The sequence below is a fragment of the Corvus cornix genome, chromosome 17, assembly GCF_000738735.6.
Source record: "Corvus cornix cornix isolate S_Up_H32 chromosome 17, ASM73873v5, whole genome shotgun sequence".
In the NCBI taxonomy this organism is placed as follows: Eukaryota; Metazoa; Chordata; class Aves; order Passeriformes; family Corvidae; genus Corvus; species Corvus cornix.
The window spans coordinates 1,338,715-1,366,603 of NC_046346.1; the positions used below are offsets into that span (position 1 = coordinate 1,338,715).

Here is a 27,889-nt window from a genome sequence, read left to right on the forward strand (position 1 = left end):
GCATCATAGAAGAGAATATTTTAAGGCCTGTGACTGCTAGTTAAATGGCCTTGAATTTACCAGGGTATTTGTTGCAGTTGGTAGGAGTGCCTTGTAAAGCTGCACGTCAATGCAAGTCAGATTTCTCAGTTCTCAGAAAACCTAAAAAAGCCCTAGAACATGACCTGAAATAAGTCTTAATTTCCTATAATTAGAAATATTTTGGGTTATATGAGAGAACATGGGGCTGGTTGCTAGTTGATAATCAGAACCATTTTCTTTTAAAGACAAACTCATTTTTAGTATCCTCCCACGCTTAAAAAATGGGAAAAAACCCCCACAAACCCCCCACTCCTCCCTCATCAAGCATATGTAAGGTTCTGGAGGGTGCATACTTTTTAGTTAATTTCTCAAAAAAACTCTGCTGAAAGAGGAAATGTTATAGGTTCAATGACTTGCATGTGATACTTGACACAGAGTTAGCTCAGCAGTAATTTTTCTCTCTTGCTCTGTTTCCAGCCATGCCGTTAACCAAGTTGGGCAGAACTTCACGTTTGTGCTCACAGACATTGACAGCAAGCAGAGGTTTGGATTCTGTCGCTTATCTTCAGGGGCCAAGAGCTGCTTCTGTATCTTAAGGTAGGTCTGTGGTTTGGCTTCTGGCTGACTGCAGGAGCAGTGTTTGACTTTGCAGTTACACTGCAATTACCATTTCCAGCTGTTCAGAATTATTTCCCTATCTGGTCCTCAAAGTCACTGCTCTTCTGCACAAGTGGTGCAAAATCCCTTGCACTTGGAGTTCCTCTGTAGATAACTGTATTTGTTTGTAGTCAACGTTCTGGAGTTAACAACATGGTAAAAAAAGTCTATTTGCAGTAACTTGATATGACATAGCATGATGGCAGCTGTTATCTTTAGCTGTCACAACTGATCTTGTTAAGACATTTTGTGGACATTTGTATATGCAAGTTTTATTAACAAAGCATCTGTTGGTAACTGAGAAATGTCACTGATGCTCTCCACAGCCCCAAAGTTTGTATGTGTGAGCTTTCCTCTGTCCTGTTGAGGGTTTTGTGAAGTTTGGCATAATAAAGACTGTCAGTGGAAGCTGGAACTATGCATTTCACAGAAAATGGGCCAAGAGGCTCTATCAGAGTAGTTTTTGATAACCTCCCACAGCCATGTTGGAATACAGTCCAGAATTTTTTTTTATATTTGCTGCAAGAAATGATGCCAGTAAAATCAGTTTTGATGTCTACCAGTGTTTCAGTTCCATTAAGAACTTCCATGGACTGAAGATTTTCATGTGGCATCTGGTCTGTCTTGTTTTGAACAAATTTAAGAATTGCCTGTCTTCTACTTTCTGCCTTCTGCGTGTTCATGAGGAATTGGAAGTTTAGGAGCAGTGGCCCAAGTAAAGCCAGCCCAGGTAAAGCCAGCCCAGAGGTAACTGGGGACAGCCAGGGAGGTGACAGCACAGTTGGGGCTGAAGCGTCACAAATGAGGACACTGCTCTGTGAGCAGCTGGAGACGTGTGTCAGGGCCATCCCTGGCTGGCTTTGCACTGGACACAACCAGGGTGAGAACAGGGGAACTTGTCTTTGTCCTCTGTGGGGGCACCTCAGAGAGGGACCCTGGGTGTGTCTAACTGAATGTGCCCCCTCTGAAGCATTCCAGGGGGACATTGCAAAGTACAAGGTCACCTCTCCTTGCAGGGGGCTGCACACAGCAATGCCATGGAATGGGAGCTTAATATTTGGAAAAATTGTTGTGAAATCTACCCAAATTCCTAATTAATTGAGTGAGAGGCAGAGTGACAAGTGTTTGCTCAGTGTCTTCTTTCATTCTGTCTTTTCTGTGGCAGACACTTCAGCTATTATTAGCTCTGGAAGTCCAGCAGCATGGACTGTATCCTGCAGGCAGGAAGGTGTTTCCCAGCTCTTCCCACAGGGCTGCTCCCCTGTACAGTCGGGTGCTGATTCCCTGAGTCTCATGTGGGCAGTGTCTGCTTACAGAAGGTAACTTCGCCTGATTAATGTCGAATTAAAGGAGAAACACAGTTTTAAAAAGAAAATCTGAATGAGGAATAGTCTGGGTCTCTTCTTGATCCCTCCTGGATAAGAGTTCTTTGCTGTCAGCTCCCTTATGTTGAGTGAGTGCCAAGAAGAAATGGAGGAGTTCTGTTGTAGTTAAATGCCTTCTGCTTCAACTCATAACCAAAAAAAAAACCAACCACAGTGGATGAATTGGGGCTCTTCACTTCCTCCCTGTTGCTTCTTTCTCCTGTGCACTGATGAGAAAAAGAAAGTTCATAATTAATGCAAGTTTATGCAAGTTTTAGAGGATAATAAAGAGTGTAAATCAGCAATACGTGAAATCACTTCCTCTGTTCCCAGGACTAGAGCTCCCATTATTGATGTGAATCTTCTCAGTGTCCTTTATGTACTAAAGGATGGTGCATGGTAAATGGATGGGGAAAAACATGCTGAAGAATGTGAGAACGATAAGTAAAACCAAATGGGGATGAAAAGAATGTTTAATTGTTTTTAAATTACAGATTGGATGGCAGCAAGCTTCAAATATTCCTTGCTATGCTCAGCAACAATATAAGAACTAAGTGATGGTGTTTATTACTAGAGATGATATTCACATGCTTATCAGGGATTTTCTAGGTCTGGCCATGGTAAAATGGTTTGGAGGTAGAAAATCATCACATGTTTAGATTAGTTATTGAAGAAGAACAGCAGAAAAAGGAAATTGTTTTCTCTCAGAGAGTGCTTTAAAAAATTTCTGCAGCATTCTGAAAGCAAAGTTGGAAGCTGACCCAGTACTCGAGGGCCAGAAGTCAGGGTCAGGGTCTGGACTCGAGCTTTGAAGTGGCTCAGAGGCTTTTCCCTGTGGATGCAGAGCACAGCAAGGCGCCTCTTGGAGTTCAGTAGCAGTGGGGTTACCCTATGGCCAGCAGAGAGGCAATTCCATTTGGCAGGGAACTGCTTTGGCTGTTTTAACCAATACTATTTAGAAATCTGCTTTTTAGATAGTTACCATAGTGTTTTTCCTGCTGTTGTAGCTCACACAGATTGATGAACTCTCTGGTAACTTTGAAACCTGCTTTTCCGGGCATTCTGTGGATGTCTTTAATGTAGAGCTACTCTATTCAATGTCGAACCTGCCTCTCTTCTTCGGGTTCCCCTTCCCTGCCCCGATTTTGTGGCTCGCGGTGAAGCTGCGGGGCCCGGCTGCGGTGACCCTGAGCGGCTGCGCTGCGGCGGCGGCGCCAGCAGAGGGCGCGCGGGGGCGCAGGTACGGCCCAGGTGAGGGAGAGACCCCGCGGGGGCTGCGGGTGAGCCCAGGTGAGGGACAGACCCCACCGGGATTGGGGTGAGCCCAGGTGAGGGACAGACCCCGCCGGGATTGGGGTGAGCCCAGGTGAGGGACAGACCCCGCGGGGGCTGGGGGTGAGCCCAGGTGAGGGACAGACCCCACCGGGATTGGGGTGAGCCCAGGTGAGGGACAGACCCCACCGGGATTGGGGTGAGCCCAGGTGAGGGACAGACCCCACCGGGATTGGGGTGAGCCCAGGTGAGGGACAGACCCCACCGGGATTGGGGGTGAGCCCAGGTGAGGGACAGACCCCGCCGGGATTGGGGGTGAGCCCAGGTGAGGGACAGACCCCGCCGGGATTGGGGTGAGCCCAGGTGAGGGACAGACCCCACTGGGATTGGGGGTGAGCCCAGGTGAGGGACAGACCCCGCGGGGGCTGGGGGTGAGCCCAGGTGAGGGACAGACCCCACTGGGATTGGGGGTGAGCCCAGGTGAGGGACAGACCTGGAGGTTCTTGTGGCACACACCCACATCTCCCAGGGAAATTGGAATTCCAGACTACCTTTTGCAATGCAATATGGTATTAAAACTTAAAGTGTGCTTTCTTTACAGTACAGTAAGAGCTGATGTCCAGTCATCAAATTCTGCGTTCTAATTTGGGAATTTCACACCCAAATATCTTTTCTTTCTAAGACTTTATTTAAGGATTTCAGGATTTCAGATACAATGGGATAAATCCTAATGGATATACATTAAGAGGCTGAATTTTTATTGTTTCACTCTAATTTGGCATCAGATTTCACATGGGCTTTTGAGGGAGAACAGTGTAGATAGTTCTGGATTTAGTGAAGAGCTCTGGTCTTTTATTTAAAAAGAAAACAGAAGCAAACCCAAGTTTCTGTAGTTTTGCTTTGGTTCACAAACTTCCTGGGCAGTTACTGGTTTGCAAAGGTCCCATGTGCAACTCTGGTTTCAGTTTTACTGAATTTGATGGTTTTGGTGGATATTCAGGTTTTGTACCCAAACTGAAATCATTCTTTTGTAGTGAAATGCAGAAACATTTGTGTGGAAATCCCTCTTGGCCAAAATAGCTGAGCTCTGCACCACTCTTTTTCTAAGATAAAAAGAAATGAATCCATAATAGTTTGTGACAGATGGCAGAAAATGTAACTAACTGAATGTGATTCTGTATGGAGTTATTTGAGGTTTTTGGTGTGATTTGTTGTGAGTTCCTCTCCTCCCCCCTTTCCTTCCCTTTGATTGCAGTCTTTGTCCATTTATTCTTAGGACAGAATAAGATTTCTGAGCAGGGGCCTCTCTTGTGGTGCAAAGTGAGAATTGTTTTTAATTGAGCAGAAACATGTGGAAGGATCAGGAATATCTCAAGGGATTACAGAAAAATTCCAAATTTGTACTACTTACAGCTTGTGTTTAGAGCGGGGTCTGCTGGGAATAAATGTTAGTTACTGTGACCTGTGACCTTAAAAACTGTTGACATGGATTTCAGCCAGAAACTGGCCACAGAACTCCTTTGTTAGGCTCATTCATAGCTCCTTGAAAACTCCAGTCAGTGAAAGTTGCCAGCTCAAATCTAAGGAAAGCAGAGCCCTTTTTTTCCTTTTTTTTTTTTCCCTTTTTTTTCTTTTTTTTCCTTTTTTTTTTTTTTTTCCCATGCTTTGGAAACAGTGGCCGCCCCTAAACCAGCAAGACTTCTTTAATAGGGCTGCAGGGCCGGGCCCTGATTGGAACTGACAGCTTCCTGGCCCAGGCATGCCAACTGGCAGGGCCCTGAGCCATGGGACAGACAGACAGTGCCCGGGGCTGCTCTGCCCTGCCCGGAGCCCTGGGCAGTGCCCACCCTGCCCCGCCGGGACCTGCTGGGGACAGTCCAGCCCCACAGCCCCACCAGGACCTGCTGGGGGAGAGGGCTCAGCCCCACAGCCTCTGGGGGAGGAGATCGAGTGTTTGTGGTGGGGCTTGTTTTATAGTAATTGTCCTGTTGTCTTCTAGAATTTTCCCTTTTCATTGATTTGGCCAAAAGCCACAGAAAAATATTGACGCTGTGGGGAGAGAATGCATTTTGATTTTAGAATTTGGACATTATCGTAAAATGGGGCTGTATTGCACTTTGAAAAACCTCATTATCACACTATGAAAGGGTTAAATTTGCAAAACCTCTTTTATGTGCACTCATTTCTTTACAAGTTTTTCCACTTGTTGGATTCTGTGCGTCTTCAGCTGATTCTGTGGTGGGATTCAGTATTTGGCTGCACAAAGGCTCACCTGCCTTAAATCGTACTTTTCACCACCCCATCAGTGAGTTCATTTATTTACCATGACACTTTCTGCTGTGTCTCAACTGTGATGTGAGATCCCACAGGTTCAACATTCTTTGAACAATCTGCACTGTTAAAACACCCAAATATTAGAGTTTAGATTCAGGTGCTTTTAAAAGGCTTGATTTCCTATACGTGTACACAATGTAAGGCTGATCTGTCTGTTGGAATATCTCCTGTGGGATTTTTTTAAGGAATGGAATAGTGGGTGCAAAGGGGAGGAGTGAACCTGGTTTCTCCCAAGGACAAGGCGACACTGACCAGTACTGACTGCTGTTTTCCAGAAATGGAGAGGAAGAGGGCAAAAGAAACGGGAATCTGCTTCCCCCTTGTTTCCATCCTCTTCCACTGGAGAAATAGGATTCTTGCCCTTTTCTTAGTCTTTATCATCATCTTTGAATCCTTGTGCTGGTGTTTGTAGCCTCAGACTGGACTTCTACTGAAGTATTTCCTGAGCAGCTGAAATAATGGGGATTTCACTGGATTTCACCCACTTCTCCAGAGGTGACTTGGCTGCCTTTGTGCATGTACCAGGAACACTTTGTTCATGTTAGTGAGCCAGGTTGGAGTCATTCAGCTCAACAAAAGCTTGGACGTATAGAAATTCTTTAATAACCTGTGAAAATTATTAAATACTTAAATTGGAAAGTTGGATATATTTTGTTGTTGTTCTAGAATGTTCTGTAGCTGTTGTTTGAGAAGGAGGATTTACGGGTGAATAAGGAAGGATGTCCCATCCTTACTGGGTCTGGATGAAAGTTTGGAACAGGAAAAAGCACAGATTTGTGATGCATTCTTTGAACTGGTGTTAATAGGAATGTTCCTCTGTGCAGTGTACAGACCCTGACATTAACAACAAGGATTTTACTGTATTTAGTAGCAATCTGATACGTGGGAAGGCTGAGCCTTTGCATTCTTCTTGTTAACTAAAGATTCTTACCTGATTTACAGTGGCTTCATGCTTTGTGTTTTTCCTTTGCATACATGAAGTAAATGAATAGGAGCACTGTTTGGGGCTTGGTGAGAAGGTAGTTACACTGCTCTTTTTGGAATGAATTGGAAGATGGGGAAGGGACCCAGCACAGAGAACAAGGAGGAGCCGGGACTGCTGGGTTCCGTTAGTGACAGAAGCCATGAGTGCCCTTGGAGTACTTTTGTTCTGGCAGGCTGAGGTTTTGGGTGCTTTTTCTTGGTAAGGCTTCACTTAATTCAGTGCAGTCTGTGTGAAATCAATAATTTTATTCATTTATATAATTTAAATTTATAATTACTATTTAAAAGAATTTTACATATAATACACATTTTTGAAAAGAAAGAAAGAGAACTGATAATGAAACTGGGCTGTCCTACAACAGAGGAAGAATTTCTTTTGCTAGTTTAAAGTTGTAATTACAAGTCAAAGCTGCAAGCAGTGACTGTATATAACCCCTTGGGCAGACACAGCCTCAAAAAAAAACCCAAACAAAAAAACCCCTCCATCTCTTTCTCTCCATTTAAATCCCTTTACCTTGGTTTCTTTCCTTCCACTTCTTGCTGTTGGATTTCTGTGTAGACACAAAAAATGTTGCTGGTTAATTATGTAGGAAAAAAGTCCTGTCTTTATTTTCTGAGGATTTACTATAGTTGTATGTTGAATAAAATGGTAATAAGTGAAATCAATGTTTTGCTTCCATACGTATCTATATGATACTTTGAAGCCTTGCAGAAGATGTTTGGTAATGGTTGGAAATGCTTGGAACATTTTTTGGACAGTCTGTTTGGTCCTTGAGGTGTATCGACCCTGGAATCCCTGTTCTACTTAAAATGCTTGGGAGATGAAAGCAAATGGCAAACTGCTTCTGTTAGACATGGCAAAGGCCACAAAATACATGTATAAATCATGGGCAATTGGATCTCTGATTCAATGCTACAACAGAATTGTACCTAATAAAAATGTTGCTGTTGAGACTCTGATGCCTTCATAGATTTTTTTTCATTATTATTTTGTTAGCAGTGGCTTCAGCACTTGCGCTGACTGTCAGTGAGAGCCGGAGAGCAGAGATTCCTCAGTTCCTTTGCACGGGCCTTACAGAGAAAAGAGGAGAGGGCAGGCAGGACTCGGAGCTGCAGCCTGACCTTCTTTCACAGGAACTGGAGTTTGTTACAAGCTGTAACTGTAGCAAACCAGGGCGGCTCTCTGTGCTGGGTGACAGGAAATTGAGCTGAAGTGGCTCGGAAAATGTGCGAACGCCCCGAGTGCGTGTGCAGGGCCAGAGGGGCTCCGGGTGCTGCAGGCATTCTGCCTTAACTTGACATGTTTATAAAACAGTTTACATCTCAAAAGTTTAGGCTTTTTACCCCTGCTGATTTGCTTAAACAGACACTGGCTCTTATTTTCAGTTGCTTGTCAGAATATATATGGAAAAGTGATGAACCTAGTGAAGAGGGAGCTTGACATCAATTAAAATTAGCTATCTGCTTTGTGTTTCTTCTTCCTGATACACTGTCTCCAGTATAGCTCTCCCAAATTTCCTGTGGTTTTTCCATTATTGTACTTACAAGTTTTGCAAGATAGAGATGAGCTATTTCAAACTACTGTTCCAGGAAAAGAAGAATAGAATTTTGTATTACATCTGCTCATTTATTGTCTTCCATTTTCCTCTCTGCCATTAAGCATTTTGTAGACTCTAGAAGTTTCTTTCAGAAAGTCTGTAAGGCCTAGTGTCTTCTCTTGCTCAAGTATCTTTAAGTAAGATAATAGTAATTTAAATAAGCTAACAATGCCTTATGGCTGGAGTAGGGGATGTGAAGTCTTTGCTGCAGAAGCTTTACTCTGTGTGATCAGCTGGTGATGATGTTTGAATCAGAAGCTCCCCTGTTTCTATCTTTTTTTTCTCTTACTGTCCACTAGAGACAGAAGTTATTTATGTCCATCTAGCGAGTTTGAAGTTTTATCTGCAGGCATGGCTGGCTGCACTCAGATGCTGAGTGCATAAGAGGTTACTTGGGTGGTATTAGGAAGATGTTTTTTCCTGCAGAACTTCCTAGGTAAGCTGGACCTGCTCATTGGTAAGTGCAGCCATGAGCTGTACAAAAAGAAATGGTACGTCCTGGGAATTATTGATATTAGAAATAAATACTAAAATTCATATTTTCAATAGTCAAACTTCAGTCTCTTTCCCTACTTGTAAATCACAGGTTGCAAAGAATGCCCACGCAGTGCTTGGCATTGGAGTAAAGACGCTGATTTTGTGTTCCACCATGTATGTGCATGCACACATCATTATTCTTAGTTGAAAGTTGAAGTGTTGTCCTTTAACACTGGTGTTTATTTATTTCCACGTTGATTTTGGTACCAAGGCTGAGCTGTGTACTTGCATTAATGTTGTAGTGGGATAAAGTTATCCCACTTGTGAGTTAGTAGCAGCCAGAAGTACAGGGAGTTGTTTACAGAGAGCCCATCGATTCTGCCTTTCTGTGGAAGCATTCAAGCAGCAAGCCCTGCACAGTCTGTTTGGCACAGTAGCCACTCTCAGCTGGCCCCGTGCCCTCCTGCTGTTAGGCAGGGCAGAGGATGTGCCAGATCCCGCCTTGTGCCGGAGCAGAGCCTGCCTGCAAATCTGCTTGTAGTTAGCCTGGGGCCTTTTGGCAGCACTCTACAGCCGATTGATTTAGTTGCAATCCTTTTTCCTTAATATTTTCCATCTGGCCAACAATGACCTATAACGACAGACACAAAACAGAGTTTGAATTATGAGCAGCATAATTGTGCAAATGCTTCCAAATCTCACTCTGGAACCTGCACTGATGGGCGCTGCTGCCGCGTGGCCACGGGGGTTTGTTCCACAGTGCTGGTGCAAAAGGAGAAACCTTGGAGCTCTCGAGTTCAAGCTGTGTCCCAGGGAAATGTGTGTTGCAGTTAAACTCGGAGTGTGTTCCATTCTTGCTTTTCCCTGCTCTCTGTTGGTCCTGAGCCGGGGCTGCGGTGCTCGCAGCCTCAGCTTCCTCACACTCCCTTTGCACACACTGCCAGGGCCAAACCCTCCCGTGGGGCCCAGAGCCAGCGGGAGACTGGGATCCTGGGGCAGGCAGGGCAAGCAAGGTGAGTATGGAAACGCTCCAGGGCATGCAGCAACAGGTTTGGGGCCTTGCACTGTCAGGGATGTTCCGAGCTCCCAGACCTGCAGCCATGCTTTCCAGAGGGAGCTGCTTCCGGAGCTGGGCTGTTCATCAGCTCTCCCAGTTCTGGACAAGCAGAATTATTGCTTCCATTACAGTGATCTCGAATGCTTCTAGTCCTCTGTGTCTTTAAAGTCCATATCCTTGAAGAAATTTGTGAACTTACTTGTGCAGTTCCACGCATTCCAGCAGTCCTGGCCCTGCAGGCTTTTCCACCTTCAGTGCAGTTTGCCACCTTCTCCTGGGAATGCTTTGGGGTACAAAAGGATTCATATTTTTTTCCAATGGTGGCAGTATATCGTGCACAGACTCTTAGTGATCTTGTTGGTCATAATACTTACAGGAAAATGAGAAATCAGTTGAACTGGAGAAGGCTCCTGAGTGGATTCACATTCATGGCGGCTACAGGCCTGAGAGACCTGAGACCCAGGATCCCTAAAAACAAACACCCCTGCTTTCTTCTTCTCTTCCCTCTACATTGCCAATCCAGGGCAATACTAATTTAACTGACTTACTTGTAGTAAATGTGAAGAACAGTGAAGGTATGTCAAAGGAAGTTTTTTGCAGATTTTGTTGAAGCTTTAATCTTGACTGCAAGTCAAAACACTTTTAAAATGCCAAGTGTTAGTAATGTATCACTACTGGTGGAATTGGATAAAGCTGAGAGTACTACAGTCAGTCCAGCTACTTCCCTGGTCTTGCCTTCTGACCAGAAACCAATTTTACTTAATTAATTAGGCCTTCGTGTCGCGCCTTCTTTCGTTGCTGAACAACTGTAACAGAAGTAATTAAATCATGTCACTTTTTATTACCTTTGGCCCTGGCTGACTGGCTTGGAAACTTCATCTTAGAGCTAATACAAACTGAATTAGTGCATCACCTTGGGGAAAACCCCCTCCCTAGCATCAAAAAAGCAGGGAGGAAGTAGTTAAAGTACAAGATGGATAGATCCTCTCTTCCACAAATGGATCACTTTTGGGTTGCTGTCTGAAGGCTTACAAATGCATCTGTCAGGAGCGAGAGCATCCTGTCCCTGCTGACAGATGTGTACAACATTCCCAATGAGATTACATGGCAACTTCCTTCTTCAAACCTGGAGCTGTGGCAGAGCCCTCGGGTTATGCAGAAGTAATTGGAGACGCTGGGGCTGCTCGAGAGGTGGAACTGCTGAGAAAAGCTGCTGGAGTAACTTGTGCACATTGTTCCAATAGGAACCGTGATCCAGGCACTCTGTAATCACGGGAGAGAGGCTTTGTGTGGCTTCTTAGAGACAGAGTTCCCTGGGCTGTGCAGGGAGCCCAAATAAAACCCCTCATTTGTAACTCTGGCTGTTTATGAACGTGCTTGATAAGGGACAGATCTTCCTCCATGCTGAGCGAGCATTACCTGCAGTAGCTTTCCTCAGTGTGTTTTAGAATCTTAGTATTCAGAGAATAAAATGATTGTGGGCAATTTCCTGTTTTAATCATTTGCTTAAGCTGATGGTTAGACAAGAAGTCTCATAAATAAAAATCGGGCTCGCTGGCCAGGAAATGGGCCAGAAAGACTTTTCTGTTAATTTATGTGTCATACATTTTCAGGAATTCTGTGGATAGGTTCATCAGTGGTGTTTCTGCAGGTGAAGAGTCAGTACTATCATTTTGTGTGCTTACTCTTACATCTGAATGTTTGCTGTGAATCCTAAACCATAAACATAAACAATCAGCATTCAAATATCAGACCCTGACTTGATCTTTATAACCTTCCTATTGACATCTTGCTCTGCAAGTACTTGTTTGCTGTAAGTAAAGTGATCTTTATGTGCCTAGCCCAGTCCCTTGCATTCTCAAATTATCAGTTGCAAGTACCACAGCGCTGACATAATCATGAATTTTTCACTTGGCTCTTTCAGCTCTGCTTGGGTTTAACTTTTATGACTTCCTACCAACTTTGGTTATTGTTAGGAGCTGTGTGTACTCCCTCTGAGCATGTGAATATTTCTTCACTCTGATGAAGCTGAAGCTCCCTCCCTGTGAAGGAACTGTAAAACCTCTTGCTTCACTTAGCTTTGTTTCTTGCCAGTAGGGAACACAAGTGGGTTTGGGGAATGCAGAAGAGGGGTACACGTAATTGATTTCTCCTCTGATACTGAAATATACTCATTCCCTATGTTCCCGATGTTCTCTGTAGTTAATTTACCAAAATGCGAGGACTCACCATCGTGTCTCAGAGCTCATACACAGGTATCACAAATACACACCTGATGCTCAGCTTTGACTTTTCAGTGTGTGGCAAATCCCTTTAGCAGATGAGCGCAGCTGGCTGCTGTGCAGTGGGGCTCTTGAGCACAGAGGTGTGTAAAATTTTTCTTCCCTTCCGGAATTTATCTGCGTTACAGATGGTGACACAAACTCTGTCCCAGAGTGGCTTTGGAGCTCACTGCAGCACGTGCCAGAGCATGGGGCCTGGTGGCTGGGAGGGAGCACTTTTGATTTATAATAAAAAGTTCATAATGCTACTGAAGTTTCAGCTGAAACTTAGTACTAGAGGGCATAGCTTGACAAGCACATATGATTGGAGTCAGTAATGAAAAGGAGCTGTTTCTCTGGTCAAGGAAAAAGGGTTAATTTGCATTGGGATGAAAAGGCTGTTCAGGATCTACTATTTCAACCTGTGATAGACTTAACAGCAGGCTTTGATCCCCAAATGAAATGTGATGGATTTCAACTGATGCCAGATGTCTCAAACCTAGTGGGATCTCTGATTGTCTGCCACATCTAGAATTCTCTCTTCCAGCACTTTCATGTGTGCTTTTAAACGTGGTTTGAGAAGAGAGATTCCTTGACAAGCTAAGCCTTTGGAATCCTCTCTCTGTATTGTCACTTTGGCGGGGATCTTGAGGCTCTCATGCTGTCTAGTGCATCCTGCTTTTTAAAATCCAGCTTCATGTGCCAAACTGCTCTAACTCCTTTATAACCAATTTTTTTTAAGTCCAGATAATTTAGAGCCAGTATCATCTGTAACTTTTCTCCGTTTAAGGCTGTTCTCTACCCTCTTCATATTTGTTTTTTAGAGCATTTTACCCTAGCTGAGTAAAACCATTGGTCAATGTGTTTCTGTCGGTGTTAGAGGGAACGTAATTGTTGACTTTTTTACTCCAAGGAAGTGTCAAGCCCTTCAGCATGCCCATCTTCTCACCCAGTGGGTTTTTTGGGATATCCTTTGCCCGTGAGTTTAGTAAGAGCATACAGACATAATTGTCAGTGTGTGCTGTAAATGCAAACAAATATTTTTCTTTATGTACCTTTATTTCCTGTCACTCCTTCAGTCCTTTGCTCTCAAACATGCTTGAGAAGATTCTTGTTGATCTTAAACTAAAAAACTCCAAAGATCTACAAGTTTCTCTTCTGAAAAGGAATGAGACACCTCATGATTGTGAATGATCTGCCAGAGGGAAAACAGACATTCCCAACAACAGACCAGGCCACAAAGATACTTCTGAAATAAATTGAACACAAAGTAGTCCATCATAATATCCAGAAAGCTTTCTAAAATTTAAGAGTGGTTGGTAATTTACAAGGAGAAAGCTTGACTATGGAAGGTACTTCAAATTTTGCACATTCTAAGCCATGCTGTGTTTGTGTCTGAACATCCAGTCCCTTGTATGGAGCAGAGGGTGGTGGTTCTGGCGCTGGGAGCCAGTAGATGTGGGAATCCTGCTTCCCAGGGTGATCTGTAGTACTCCAGGCTCCTAAAACCTATTGGTTTTGGATGAAATGTTTTCCAGTGAAAGTCCAAGCCACGTTTTCCATGAAAAAACAGTTTATTTTTCAGACTGTAAAATGAAGTTGTTTTGTCCCCTCTCCATGAGAGGCTGGGAGGTGGCTGTGGGTGCTGCACGATGCCACACACTGTCATGCTAAACTCCTCTGAATTCCTTCTATTTACAGAAATTCCACAGTGCAGCTGCACTTGCCTCTTTTTCCCCCCAAGGTTTTAGAGTGACCACAAAGAGCCTGGGGAATGGTGACAGCTTTGTCCCACTCAGCCTGCAGTTCCCGTTGCCATGTCCCAATTAAATGGCAGTGCATGAACAAAAGCCCCTCGGAACGGGCATCTCGAGCTTTCCTGGCACTTCTTAGCTTGACTAAAATGTAAAATTGTTACATCATAAATCTCTTTGTTGCAGTTTTCTGGCTCTGTGTTGTTCTGGGGGCATTCAGCTCCCTTGAGCTCCTTTGTGAGCTGCAGCTCCAGGGCCACAGGAGCTCTTTGGGAAGGACCGGGCTCAGTGCTGGCATTTAGGGAACTTGGGAGGCTTTGTGCGAGGGAGACTTGCTGTAACTGCTCAGACATGGTCACACTGTGCAGGAAAACAGGAAAGGGGATGTTGTAATTGACTTTTGTTGTTAATACACAATGGCAAGTCAGCAATGTAAGCACTTGCTATTGACAATTATTTGTTAAGATGCTCCATAAGATGAGATCCAGTTCTGTGGGGTTTAGTACTTCTAAAATATGTACATGAGTCATGCTTAAGCTGCATAACTTCCAGCTGAGTCGTGGAAGGATCACTCATGGGTAATAATCAAAGAGAAGTTTATTACAAAATTGGGGAAAATGCAGGAAGAGAAGAAATCCTGTGGGAGCAAGGAGAGGCAAGCGTGCAGCTGGCTTTGTGCACTGGCAGGGGCACTTACAGTGGGGCAGATCTGAATCAGGCAAAACTGAAATAAATAAATAAAAAGCTGATGTTCAAATTAGGCTGTTGGCTGCTCCCGTGGAAGGTAAGGCTGCATCTCATCCACATGCACAGGGGTTGCTATGGAGATTTGGGGTGTCTGTGCTTTAAGCTGGTAAGTGTGAGAAGGTGTCAATAGACTGAGTCTAGAGCAGAGAATAACAAGGCACTGAGGTCCATGATGTGTAGGGAAGACACTGGAACAGAGAAATGGCTGAACTGGGAATTTAGCCTATGGAAATTCCCAAGTGAGTCTGGTGATGCCGTGGTTCTTTCAAATGTATTTTGTAAAGATGCTGGAAACACTGGGTGACGGAAGGAAAGGAAGGTGGGGAAAAAATTTGATAGTGTATTCCTGTAAGGAAAATTATAGCATGTGGAGAGTCATCCCTCTCTTGAGCAGAGAAAAGGGATTTAAAAATTTGTAGCTTAATGTTATTTTACTTTATCTTAACTGGTAAAAAATTAAGGTGAAATTAGAAATAATTAAAAAGGGAAATTAATACTTTTAATGAAGGGGAGGAAAAGGTGTTCTGATAATGTGTTTTTGCTATTTAAAATCATGTTTGCATAGAACCCCTGAGGAGCATTGTGGCTTGGCAAACATAACTTAGTTCATCATTAGAACTATTACTAACTTAAAATAGAACATAATTCCATGATTGGGAATAATGCTGGCTGGGGGGAGAATCATTAGTTGCCAGGCACAGGAGGATGGAAAGAAGCAATATTTGGTTTAAGTATGAATTGCAGAGTTTTATCTTTAAATGCAAGAAGTTGTAAGACAACAAGTCACCAAGAGACTGGAGTAATTTTTGATCTGTTTTCCATCCTTGCATTTTTTCAAACACAGTGTTGGGATTATCCACAAAGCTCCTTCAGAGTTCCTGCTGAGGATCTGTCGTTTGTCCTGCAGGAATTGACAGGCACTGTGAGTCAGAAAATGTGTTCTTCTTCACCAGGAGCCTTCACTGGCTTCATACATTGAAATGAAAAATGGCAGTAGTAGTAATAATAATAATAATAATAATAACAATAATAATTCCATCACTTTTTTCAATCTGCTGAATCTTCCTTGGGATTTTCAATTCTGCTTGCTGTGCTGGAGTTCTGCCATTAGGTACAGTGATGGTGTGGAGGGGACACAGGGAGAGGTGCAGGTGCCCCTGTGGCACAGGTCACTCCTGTTGCACGGTGTCACCCTGCTGGGCTCCGTGGTGACATCACTGCCACAGCCAAGGACCTGGGTGGGAATTCTTATTTGTTATTATCTGTTCTTCAGAGTCCATGAACTGAAGCACTGGGTGTTTTAGTGCCACATGCACGAGTCGTGTTGGCAGAAGAAGCATTTGGCCTGAATTTCCTCTTCCTTACACTTTTGTCAGTGAAGTTAGTGATGATGCATCTATAGTTCATATAATAACTGAGGTCATGATTGTATTCTGTGTTCTAGGTCACTGTAGATTATTGTGCTGAGCAAAAAGGTCAAGATTTGGGAACTCCTTGAAACCAATCCTGGCTAATACAGACAGATTTTGTAAGCCTGTCACCACAGAGAAGTGTGCCCATCTGCAAAATGGAAATGACTGTTCTGTTTTGCAAAGGAGATGGCAGTTGGTTATGCTGTTATCAAAATATATATAGTATGTGTTATAAATAAATACATGTTAAAAATTCCACTTCTGATCTGTGTGAATGGAAGGAGTAAAAGTTATGTGTGCTTGCAACTCAGTCTAGGAGGAGATGCTGCATGAAATGTGTTGATGTCAGACTAGTTACTGAGTCCCGTTAATTTCAAATGAGAGCTGTACCTGAGTGCAGCTCAGCCTATACACGGCCCAGGAGCTGCTCTGGTGCTCTAGGAATTGTGTGAACCAAGGTGGGACTTCACAGGTTCAGAGGAAACCAAAGGTGCCACAGGTATCTTGCCACAGGTGTTGGCTCGGCTTTTTCATGGTGTCAGCACACCAGTAAATGGAATGTTGGAGCTGGCAATGTTAAAAATTAGTTTTATAAATGGTTGCTATGGTAATTGGCAAATCTTCATAAATCATTTGAAAAGGTCTCCCTTGCCACTGGGGCTTGCTGCTGCTGCACTGCAACATGGAGCATTTTTGCTGACGAAGTTCCCAAACCCTGGCGTGCTCCCTGGGAGTTGGGTTTGATGAGTTCAGCATTCCCAGGTTGGTTGTCCTCCTATTGCGTCCTCCTTCCTGGTTGCCTGCTACAAGTAACCCTGCAGAGTCTCTCCTTTTTTAAGCCGACTTCACTGGAGATTTACCTTTCTAACAGTAAGCAAATTCCTGGTTCCACCCTGTGTTTGGTGTTTGCCCAGCCCTGCTCTGCCCTTGCCCCTGGATGGACATGGTGTCTGTGGGACAGCTGCAGGGATTTGGAGAGGTACATGCTGTAACTTATGACTCTCCTTCATCCTAATGAGTGCTCAGAAAATATCAAAAGAAATTATAATGGTGGAATTTTCACATCTCAAAGAAAGGACGTTTATTATCAAACCCTCTCTTCATTAGTAATCCTTCAGAACTGGATAAGAAATAGCTCTTTTTTCCTGAGGAAGGCATCTTTTCCTTGATCAAGAAATCAACTGGATGCCAGTGTAGATGTTCTTAAAGATTTCCCCTGTGCTGTTCTTAGAGTTGTTGCATCTTCTGGCTTGGGATAGAAATAGAGTAAAATGAGGCATCCATTTTTGGTGTGCTGTTGTGGTCTTTCTGCTCTATATCCACAGGTGCAGTTTGACCTGGCTCAACTTCAGGTGTTTGTTTCAGTCAATGTCCTGGGGAAGACAAAGCCCCAGACCTGCACTGGCCCAGCCCACGGCCATGGCTGGGGTCCTTTTTATGCTGATTTGCTCCTTTTTCTCCCTGTGCTGTTGTCTGAGCCTGGCCCTCAGCTGTTGGTTTTTCACTGCTGTTTAAACCCCACATTTTGGAACCCTTTGTGTTTCCCCAGCAGCTCAGCACTGTTGTCTCAAGGTTCTGCTGCCCCTGATTGCTGTGACATATGTAAATAATGATGTTTTGTGCTTTCAAGGAGCCACCAAGAAGATGCTGACAGGTGACCAAGGTGCTGTGCAGCCCTGCAGGGAGTTTGGGCAGGCCTGGCTGGGCCAGGAGCAGCTTTCCTGGCAGGGGCAGTGCCTCTCACTGCAGGAGGCACCCCAGGATCAGAGGGAGAGCTCAGCAGAGTTCTACATCCAGCCCTCAGCTCAGACAAGCCCCAGCTGATGAGGCTTTGCTTTCATTCTCAGGGGTTGTGGCAGATCTGCCTCTATCAGGGTGAGGAGACTGAAAATGGGGGTAAAGCTGAAAAAAGAGCTGAAATTTCAGGTTGCCCCTTTATTTTTGTTTACTCTTCAACCTCGATCTGATTTATGCTCATTGGGGTCTTTGAACTTCAGCTCTGCTGGGTGCTGTGCCGTCCCTGGCTGGTTTGATGTTGCTGGGAGGGGCTGCTCCACTCTCCGGGCTCTGGGCAATCTCACTGCAGAGCGCTTCCCTTCCTTTGCTTAACCTCTGACCTGTGAAAACAAGAGTTAATCAAAAGTTCTGAGGTAGCTAAGAGGAAGGGGAAGTGTTTGGTTACAAATTAAATATGAGCAAGTCATAAGCCATAAATCTTCAGTAGTGCTACCAGTTGTGCTACTTAAGGTCCACGCGGTACAGAAAGTTTTGGGTTATAAAATCAGCCTCTGTTTCTTTGGAGGGGTGTTTAAAGGCTGCCTTGAGGATTCGCTTTTATAAGAAAAAAAATCCACATTTTTTTCTTTTTTCCTTTTGGCAGACATCTAGAAACAAATTTGGATAACTGTATTTCTTGGGGGATTTTTGAGGCTTTTTTCAACTTTAACTGGTCACAGTTTGGTCTAATAAAAGCAGAACTGTTTTATTCTTGAGTAGTCAACACATGGAATAAGTGATGAAGTAAAAGTATTGAAGATGGCAGGATAAATTAGCTTTCTAATGTATCCAGAAATTTTGGGATGAGATCGTGCAGTGACAATGGAGGGAGGTGAAAACTGAAGTGAGATTGTCTGCATAATTTATACAATTTTGTGGTGGGTTTGTCTTAGTTTGTCTTGCCCCTCTCTCGAGCAAGAGCCACATAGATCCCCATGTGTGGTGGAGTGCTGAGTTCTGCTTCAGATACCAGCTCATTTCCTCAGATTCCAAACTGTGACACTGTCCTCAAAATGGGAAGTTATTCTCAAAATAGAAAAAGAAGCAGTTATGGTGAGATGCTAACCCATCATTTGGAAAACGAGGAGGAGTGAGTGTTAAAAAAAGGACAATAGGTTCATCAGAGGATACTGGTGAAGAGAAGGGAAAGCCAGGGAGTCTCAAGTGTAGCAGAAGTGGGGCTGTATCTTTTTCTGTGTGGAGGGTTTGCTGGTGTTTGACACTGTGTGAATATGTCTCATATTATCTGGGCTATTTTTATTAGAGTCATAGAGGCTCTTTCCTAGGTGCTGAGTAAAAGATTTCAAATTGGTTTGGGCTGAAGTATCCTCATGGCTGGAGCCTACAGATGTGTCATGTTGGGTGTGTGATGGTAATAAAGAAACCCCCTGGAAGCTGCAGGGAGGTTCAGCAGTGAGCACACGGCCCCTGACAGGACAGATGAGGAAGCTCTAAAGGACATCCAGGACCTGCCCTGATTTGGGGGCTCAGCATTGCCCCCTCGGGTCCCTGCTCTGGCTTCCCTGGGCCCCAAAGAGGTGGAGGCCTGGGAGAACCTGCTTTTGTTTTCCTCTTTTACAAGACATGATACACAGACATTAGAAACACAGTAATGGTTTTAAGGATTCTCATTTTAGCTCTGTATTCACAGAGTATTTTTCCGGCCAAGTCCCTGAACGATTAAGTAGAACTTTTAATGGTGCCTCCCTGGAAGCAGCTTTGGTTTCCCACTGCCAGCGAGCTTTCTGCCTTCCTGCTTTTCTGTCTTCTCAAACTCTTTTGATAGATGCCTTGCACGGATTTGTTTACCAGGTTCTTAATCTCTACTTAGCAGATATGTTTGGAGAGGATTTCTTGTTACTCTTGTAATGGCTTTTAACTCTCCTGAAGTTTATTTAACTAAATAGAAAGAAAGAAACTTATCTTCTACCTAATCCTTCTGGATTGTTTACAATATAATGCCAAACTTAAATGCTGTTTAAAGTGGTAATTGTCTGTCTTTCTGCTCTATTCGAATACACACTTTGTAAAGATGTTTCGAGTGTATTAATTTAAACGATAATGCTGTCATATAACATGAAAAGTTAAGTTGCTTATCAGTATATTTTGATAAGCTACTTACATTTTACAGTAGCATTTGCAGGCTTCAAACAAACGCTAATGATGGAGTGCCAGTCACTTTGTCTCACAGAGAGCTTCTCACCTCATTTATCACCAGAGCTGCACAGCCAGGGACCACAGGGCACTCCATTCCTTACAGCTGTCAGGATGTAGTCATATTTTATAAAAACTTTAAATCCTGTCTAACTATATCAAAATAGAATCCATTTGCTTCAGAAAGCAGCTGTGATTAAAGAGCATCACTGACTGGCTTTGCATTCGCCACAGCCGAGGGAAGTTCCTCACTGGTGTTGGAAGAGGGACTGAAATAAAGAACTGTGCCATGAAAACAGGGCACAGAATCCTACCAAAGCTGCAGTGAAAAGGAACATCCTCGCTGTCCTACCTTATGGAATGGAGATGTAAAGTAAATGAAAAAGATGGGATTTTTCTGCATGTTTTCCTTTTAATTTTGTTTCTTCTCTTTTGGAAGTTGCATGCAAATGTACTGAAGGTGAAGTTTCTGTTTTACTGAAGCAAGGGCCAGGCTAAGTACAGTGACGGAATGAGATTTTAAAACAACTAAAAACTGAGATACTGATTATTCAATTTTAAAAGTCCTCTTGTGTTAGGATTCAAAACCAAAATAACTGTCTTTTATCTTTTTTTTTTTTCAGTTACCTCCCATGGTTTGAAGTCTTTTATAAACTGCTTAATGTCCTGGCAGATTATTCAGCAAAAGGACAGGTATTATTCTAAAATACTGACCCTCCTTCTCCTATGCCAGTATCAAATGAGTGAGGGTGAGAGGATGAAAGAAACTGTTTGAAGACGTGCTTCTATTCGAGATGACCATGTGAATTACTAATCTGTATAATGCAGTGATATAAAAGATCATACTCAGCTTGGCAAGTGCCTCTGAAAAATAAATATGTATTTAATTTTCTTTTTGGGAAAGACAAAGTGCAAGATTGGGGCTGTGGATCCAACACAAGTCTCTGCAGTCAGCCATGCTGGGCTTCCTGACTCCCTGCCCTGTGTTCAGCCCAGTTCCTGTAATTCTGCTGTTCCCGTATTGCAGAGTCACATCAGTCTGTGCCAGGTGTCTGATCCAGGTTTACTTGTCATGGGCAGTAAAAGTAGACCTGATCTTATGAATGCAAAATGTTTACCCACCCCCATGGCCTACACTGCCCTTCTGCCTCGGAGTTTACCTGGTGACAGCAATGCCTGCTTAGTATTCCTGGTTATTCTCCTTCTCATTTCAGGATAGTCAGAGGAGTGAGCTCCTAGAAACATTTCATAAACTTACCATCCCTGAGCCAGGAACCTCTGTTCATCTTGGAGTGGTAAGTGTGGGGGGAAGATGTAAACTAAGGTGTTTAATATTCATTCCATGTCATAGTAGAGGAATGTCAAAAGCAATCCTCTCCTGGAGCTTGTACACCGGTGTTGTTTTCCTGTGAGGAGCTGCGAAATTCCCCTTTCACAATTGGGGCCCTCTGCTTCCCTTTCCCTAACCTCAAATGTCCTTGAAATGCACTTCTTTGATTGGGGGAAGGCTGTGTGTGTTACCCCTGGGAATCTCTCACCATGTCCTCTATGACCTGCGGGAGGTCACGGAGCACCAGTGGGACATTTACTGCCCACACTTCTGCACAACTCCTGGCCCTGGCAGTTTGAAGGGGGAGCAGGCTGGGAAGCAAACAGGCACTTACCTGTCACAGCAGCCTTGGGAGTATTAACTGCTCATCACATTTTCTGGTTCCTTCTCCTCTTCCTTCCCCCCCTCCTCAGAAAACCTTGCACAAAAAAGAATTTATTTCATTTTTATATTTTGTGAGAAAATTAAAATTAAAGCACACTGGCAGTATGGATGTGGGATTTAATTGATGGGATTGTATTTTGAATTTAGTCTTCTGGGGTTTTTGTCTTCAATTTCATTTTTGCAGCACAGCCTTGTGCTCCAGGCTGTGGTGAGCCCTGCAGATGCTCCTTGCTGCTGCTGCCAGCTGAGAGTTCACGTGGGAAGTCTCCCTCCCATTTCCTTTACTCCTCCTAAAGCGCTTTCTGGCAAGAAGCAGCTCATGCCCCTCACTCCCTGCCAGGCTGGCAGTGCCCAGGGGGCAGCTGTGTGGCCTTGCTGGTCCCAGCTGGCCCTGGACATGTCCCCAGCCCCTCAAGATCCCTCTTGAGGAGCAGCAGTTCTGTTCAGGGGACGAGCTGTCTCCCAAGGCCAGGGGCAGTGGGGATATTCCGGCTTTTTCATGCCAGTGGTTCCAAGGAATGCTGCCTGTCTCCCCTTGTCTCAGACATTTCATGGGCAATGGAGCAAGAAAGGATAAAAACAAGCAGCCCAGGGACCGTGTCTTTCTGATTTTATTTTGTCTGTTTCTGAGCCCATTGCAGGGTCGGAGTGAGGTTCCTCTGTGTGATACAGCTCTGAGTGCTGTTCCTCTGCCTTGGCACTGCATCTTTGCAACCAAACCAAACCAAACCAGTGATGCATCAGAAAGCAAAACTTGTGTTTCTCATTTAGTGTCTCCATTTAGTGGAGGCTGTGGTCCCTGCCTGCTATTTCAGGTTACAGCCTGATCAGGAAGCACTGAGATGGCTGAGATTTGTGTACAAGAGAATAGTGCCAATTGTGGAGCTATGCCAAGGATGGAACAGCCTTTAAGGCTTCAGCCAGTAATTAATAAGTAGCCCTAAGACAAATTGTGAAAATCTTTAAAATTATATAAATTGTATACGAGTCACATTCTCTCCTTTTCCAAAGCCCTGACCAAGGATCATTCAAGTCATCTGTGGTCAGATTGGGAGCTGGAGTGAACCTGAGCTCCTGGAATGCAGACAATTAAAAACACTGAACAATATAATGGATTATGAAATTATATGAAAGCAATATGATATTTCAAAATGTGCTTTTAGGGTGTATAAAAGTGACCTAAAACTTTTCAGTATTTTGTAGGTAAGCAGGCATTGAACCTTAGGAAGCATTTCCCAGTACATTTCCATAACCTCCCCCTTGGCTGGAATGAACCTCTCTGGTGCTGTGAGTCAGAGAAGGCCCTGCCTGCTGCTGTTCCCTGAAGTCCATCCTGCCGTGGGCTGGGGAAAGCTGGCTTGAATTACAGCCTGCCTTGGAGTTTCCTTGGCATCTGTCGCAGCCTGTGTGAGTCTGGCTGTAGCAGCAGCTCTGAAGAACAAAAACATGGAATATAACTTTCCAGGAGCATTTGATACTGTCTATCTTCCTGCATTTCCTATTGCCCCTGTGATCTGGGAACCCAGCCTGTGGAATCCAGGACAGAGAACTCAGGCTGGTAGTTGGTAACAAATGTTCTGTCATTTTTACTTAGCTGAGCAACTGCTGTTACTGCTGATACTAATACCAAGCAATAAATTTAGATTGCTTTTAACATTACTGAAATAATCAATATTTGCTCTTTTTGTAGCACTCTTACTTTACTGTGCCTGACACCAGAGAGCTTCCCAGTATACCCGAAAATGTGAGTATTTGAGAGGACCCTGCACTTTATTGTTTCCATTTAATGTCAGCAGCTACACAGATGACAAATATTACTCTGTTTGGAATAGGTTTTATTCTGTAAAATACTGAGCATTCAGAGCTGCATGTGTGATTAAAAGCTGAACTGTATGGACAAGGATGATGGACAGATTGATGTGGGTAAAACAGCAGCTCTGCTAATCCTACACTGCCACCCCTCTGGAATAATGACCTGAGACAGCAGGGAAAACACTGTGCTTGCTAGACGGCTCCTGAGAACACCAGACACACCTGGCTCTTTAGAGCCACTTTTTGGGAGACTTTTTAAGCCTCCTGCAGTCATGTGTGTTCCAGCCTGGCTCGGCTCTCCAGCCAGATGATAAGTCTGTGGGGAGACAATGCTGGCATTTGCTTCTCTTAAATACTCTTTAATGTGCTCCTGCTCTGTCTCAGCCAAACTCCTGTGCCTGACATCTCAGTTTTCTTTCCCAAGCATTTTGCAGTCGGTCTCAGCATCATATTCTTCAGTTGATGGCATGAAAGAAAAAAGGATCATCAAGCCATTCCATCTCATTTGTGGGTGATTTGTATAGCAGATAGCATTCGGGGCTTTTTGTTTGGCTTTCAAAACACTGTTGCTGGTTTTGCTGTGTTGCAGACTCTTCATACTGACACATATCCTGACAGGAAATTTAATAGATGCGCTCTTTCTTCCGAGGTGCTTTATTTTTGTACAAATAATGATACGCTGGGTGTAATTCAGGAATCAATCCCTGAGTCTAAACCAGTCATCAAATCCTGTCCTAATTCATAGAATCATAAAATCCCAGAATAATTCAGGTTGGAAGGGGCCTTAAAGCCCATCCAGTGCCACCCCCTGGCATGGACAGTGACACCTCCCACTATCCCAGGATTGTCTAATTTCTTAAAAGGTTTTTGTCTGTCTGTTAAACCAACTTCTGTGTGGAATTGAGCATATTAGGGAATAATACAAGGATATTAAATGGGCATAAGTCTGCTGTATTTTAGTCAATTGACCTGATTTATTAAAAATTCTGTACATCTTACCAGGAATTGCATTTAAAACCCATATTAGCAAAAGTTGTAGTGGTGCCAAACTTCGTAGTTGGATGTGGTGATGAATGGAGAGCTGCAGAGAGCACTGTTTGGAATGTTAACAAACCTCTTGGAATTATCTGACTTTGTGTCAGATCAATGTGTTTAATGAGTCACAGACCATTTAGCACGGGCACTTTTCTGTAACAGCAACTCATTCCCTTCTTCAGGAGATGTAAGTTGTGTGAGGGATGTGTAAATGCAGTGTGACTTCAGAAATAAATCAGGTTGGTTGCAGGAAATACAGTGCAAGACTGAATTTCCTGGTAGTAGCTGTTGTCTTTCAGAAGGTGCAGGTAAGTTAAGAGGCTGAAATGATGGTGTTTTCTTGGGGATGATGCCCTCAGTACTTTTGTATCACTGGGTCCATCTTCCTCATTAGCTGACAGTGGAAGAGAAGTACGTGATTTTTAATCTCAAAAGTCAGAGTAGTCAGTGTGTGTTTATTGATACGAGATAGCAAATGATCAAATGGATGATTGATCTGGGAATGAAATTTCAAAGGAGCGTGAGGGAGTTTTGTAACACTCTTGGTGAATTTTGAGAGGAGTGGGAATACCTGTTCTGAAAATCCCGCTTTTTACTGCCCTGAGAAAGGTTTAAGTCCTAGGAAGCAAAATACATAACAATTATCCTGCAAATTGGAACGCTTTCATTTGTATTTATTTAACTCATTCATGGTTTTGTCACTTACGAGACATGTCTTTCAAAATACATGTGTAAGTCCCAATTTCAGCTTCAGAGCTGACAGCTTTCTTATAAATACAACTTTGAGGGAACACGTGAATCTCCTCAGTACCAATACATTTCCATGCAGCCCACATGGTTCCCAGGTGTCCTTGGCAAATCTTGGAGAGCAGACAAGACTGAAACCTTACAAATCTTTCCATCTGAAGGTACATTTGTGTGTCATGTCATCACAATAAACTCGATGAAAGAACAATTGCAAATCAAATCCCCACGTCTATTTTCCTCTCGCAGTGGAGGCTGTTGCCTCACAAACAGATCCGTGTGGAGCAGGGCTGCACCCTCGGGCAGGATGCAGGGATTGTGTGCTGCTTTTGCCGTGCCCCTGAGTTGGGTGGCATCAAAGGGAGTTCAGGGCTCCTTAAAAATTCTTTTAATTCCCACTATTAGCAGGAATTGTGTCGTCACACACTGTGTTTTGGCGTGGTGGAAGGGTGGGTGAGAGGGGGAAGAAGAGCTGTGGAGAAGACAGCTTATGTTTAGACAAAAATATCATGTTAATCAGCACAGATGGGATGAGAAATACAGAAAAAGTACATGATAGTTTAATAGGTTTTTGGCAAAATGTGTTGGCTTTTTTTTTTTCTCCTTTGACTGTACCTGTCTGTGGCTCCAGCTCTACTTTAATAAAGACCTGAATGATTGTTTTATTTTATGTGTTTGAAGCCAATCATAATGAGCTCAGTTTTTATCCCTCTACATACTGGTACCAAAGTCTCCCAAATACAATGCTTAATTTTCCTTCAGTTCTTTGTGTTTGGATGGCAAGCTGGGGAACATATTTTTGCACAGTATGAAGCATCTTGGCAGACTTCTCAGGCCAAGTATCTTGGATCTGTCAAAAGTGCTAATAGGCTTTGTTGAGCTTCTTTAAGTTTCTAAATCATATTTGCTTTTTGCTTTTCTGCACTTTTTTATTTAAGGATGATTAAGATTGCACTTGAATTCATGACTAATCTAATTTTGCTCTCACATGTGCTTTTTGTATAAGGCTGTCTTTATCCTATAGCAACCCTTTCATGTCTGTAAGAAGCTATTTGGAGACAAATTCCCTAATTCAGCATTTTTGGGCATTATCTTTTCCTCCACCTCTCCCTTTTTCTTTAATTTCTATGTTTTAAGAAGTGAAGTGCTCAGAGAGATAATTTCCTGCCTCCTTCCTCAGTCTCCCCAGGGAGGTGCTCCTGTCTCCCACCCAGGGATGTCTGAGTGCCCGAAGTGAGGGGTTCGGTTCAGACAACTGGGTTTAGTGTGTGTTAAATGCCCAGATGTGTTTCCAATAGTCAGAATTTTTCTAGCACTGACTGAGCTCACAATTGAATTTGCTGTATTGGAACTGGCCTCTGAGAGCTGCTTTTAGTGTTGGGGTGTGGAGTTTTGGTACTTTATCAGGCAGCTTTGAAGTCTCCATAAAAGTGACAGAACATTTTTTTTCTCAGAGAAGTATCTAGTATTCAGAAAGCTGTGGGTGAAACATCATCACTTTTATTACTCTAAGACCCAGCTCCCCAAAACTCTGGGGAGAGATACTGCAATTAGAAAGGCCTCTGCCTTAAGATGAAATCCTGCTTTCTTTTGTTAAGCCTCATACTGGATGTAGCACAATAGAAGGATGAAATCTCTTTGGTTTTGGTTTTGTTTTTTTTTTTTTGTTAAGGACACTTGGTTTTGTAATGTCATGAGTAAAAAATGATTTTTGTCTCTCCCCAGAGAAATCTGACAGAGTATTTTGTAGCAGTTGATGTCAACAACATGCTGCATCTCTACGCCAGTATGCTGTACGAGCGCCGCATCCTCATTTGCTGTAGTAAGCTGAGCACTGTAAGTAAAATGCACAAGAATTTCTTCTATTCACAGTATTTTTTTTTTTTTTAATCACAGTCATATGTAGGAAATTAACTGATTATCTCCAGGTCCACCTTTCAACCTCAGTTATGCAGCCCCAGCTCAGTTTTGTGCCTTATGTGAGGATTTTATAGAACTTCTGTTGGCCCACAATGTTCAAAAGAATTTTTTGGATGCAGGGATTTTTGTGGCTGTTTGGTACACAAATGTTCAAAGACTTATGCCATAGTGAAGTCCTTTATTCAGAATTTACTTGACAGGAAAAAAAAAAAGATAAATGACACTGTCAAATGGATGTTCCAGTGACCTCTTCTGGATGGACCAGAGGAGTGGGCTGAAGTACATTGACAATGCACAGTTTTGCCGTTGTGTTTGAGTTGTGTTTGATAAGGTTTAGTCTTAATGCTCCTTAGGCTCCATCAAGTGTCTGAGAGATGAAAGCTGCTGAATATTCTAGAGTACTCTCTTCTAAAAAATGGCTGGAGATCAAAACAAGCACAGGGCTTGATTCAGTTCAAAGTTTTGTGTTATGCATTTCAAGGTTTAGCAGTCAATAAGATTGTGATTTTCTTTATGAAAGCAAATGCTCCATGGTCATCGTGTTTGCTCTGTAAATGGCTATTGATTGCTTTCCTTTGTGAGTGCTGAAGATGGTTTAACTAATTTTGGTTTCTAGTGCTGTGGGCTGAGCACTCGAGCAGTCCTGGCTGAAGTACAGCTGCTATTTCCATTTCCTGTGGCTGTAACTGGTATCTGATGTATGACCAGATCTGCTTTGTGCTTGAGATTCAAACTGCTCCATGGCATTGTGAATGCTCTGGAAGGCTGGAGTAATGTCCACAAATCCTCGTAAGGA

The 27,889-nt window shown here is 43.4% G+C and overlaps 1 protein-coding gene across 6 annotated transcripts in view; it reads left to right on the plus strand.

Annotated features, from left to right (window-relative positions):
* Positions 1 to 27,889, plus strand: part of DENND1A (DENN domain containing 1A) — a 159,876-nt gene that overhangs the window by 49,387 nt on the left and 82,600 nt on the right. For 5 of the 6 annotated variants that reach the window (XM_039561625.1, XM_039561626.1, XM_039561628.1 and 2 more), the window contains exons 5-9: positions 499 to 618; positions 20,492 to 20,561; positions 21,083 to 21,163; positions 23,273 to 23,326; positions 26,899 to 27,009. In XM_039561625.1, coding sequence (XP_039417559.1) covers positions 499 to 618; positions 20,492 to 20,561; positions 21,083 to 21,163; positions 23,273 to 23,326; positions 26,899 to 27,009 — 436 coding nt within the window. Of the gene's footprint in view, positions 1 to 498; positions 619 to 1,904; positions 1,998 to 20,491; positions 20,562 to 21,082; positions 21,164 to 23,272; positions 23,327 to 26,898; positions 27,010 to 27,889 lie in introns of those variants that run through there. The other variant, XM_039561630.1, reaches the window with a different exon arrangement.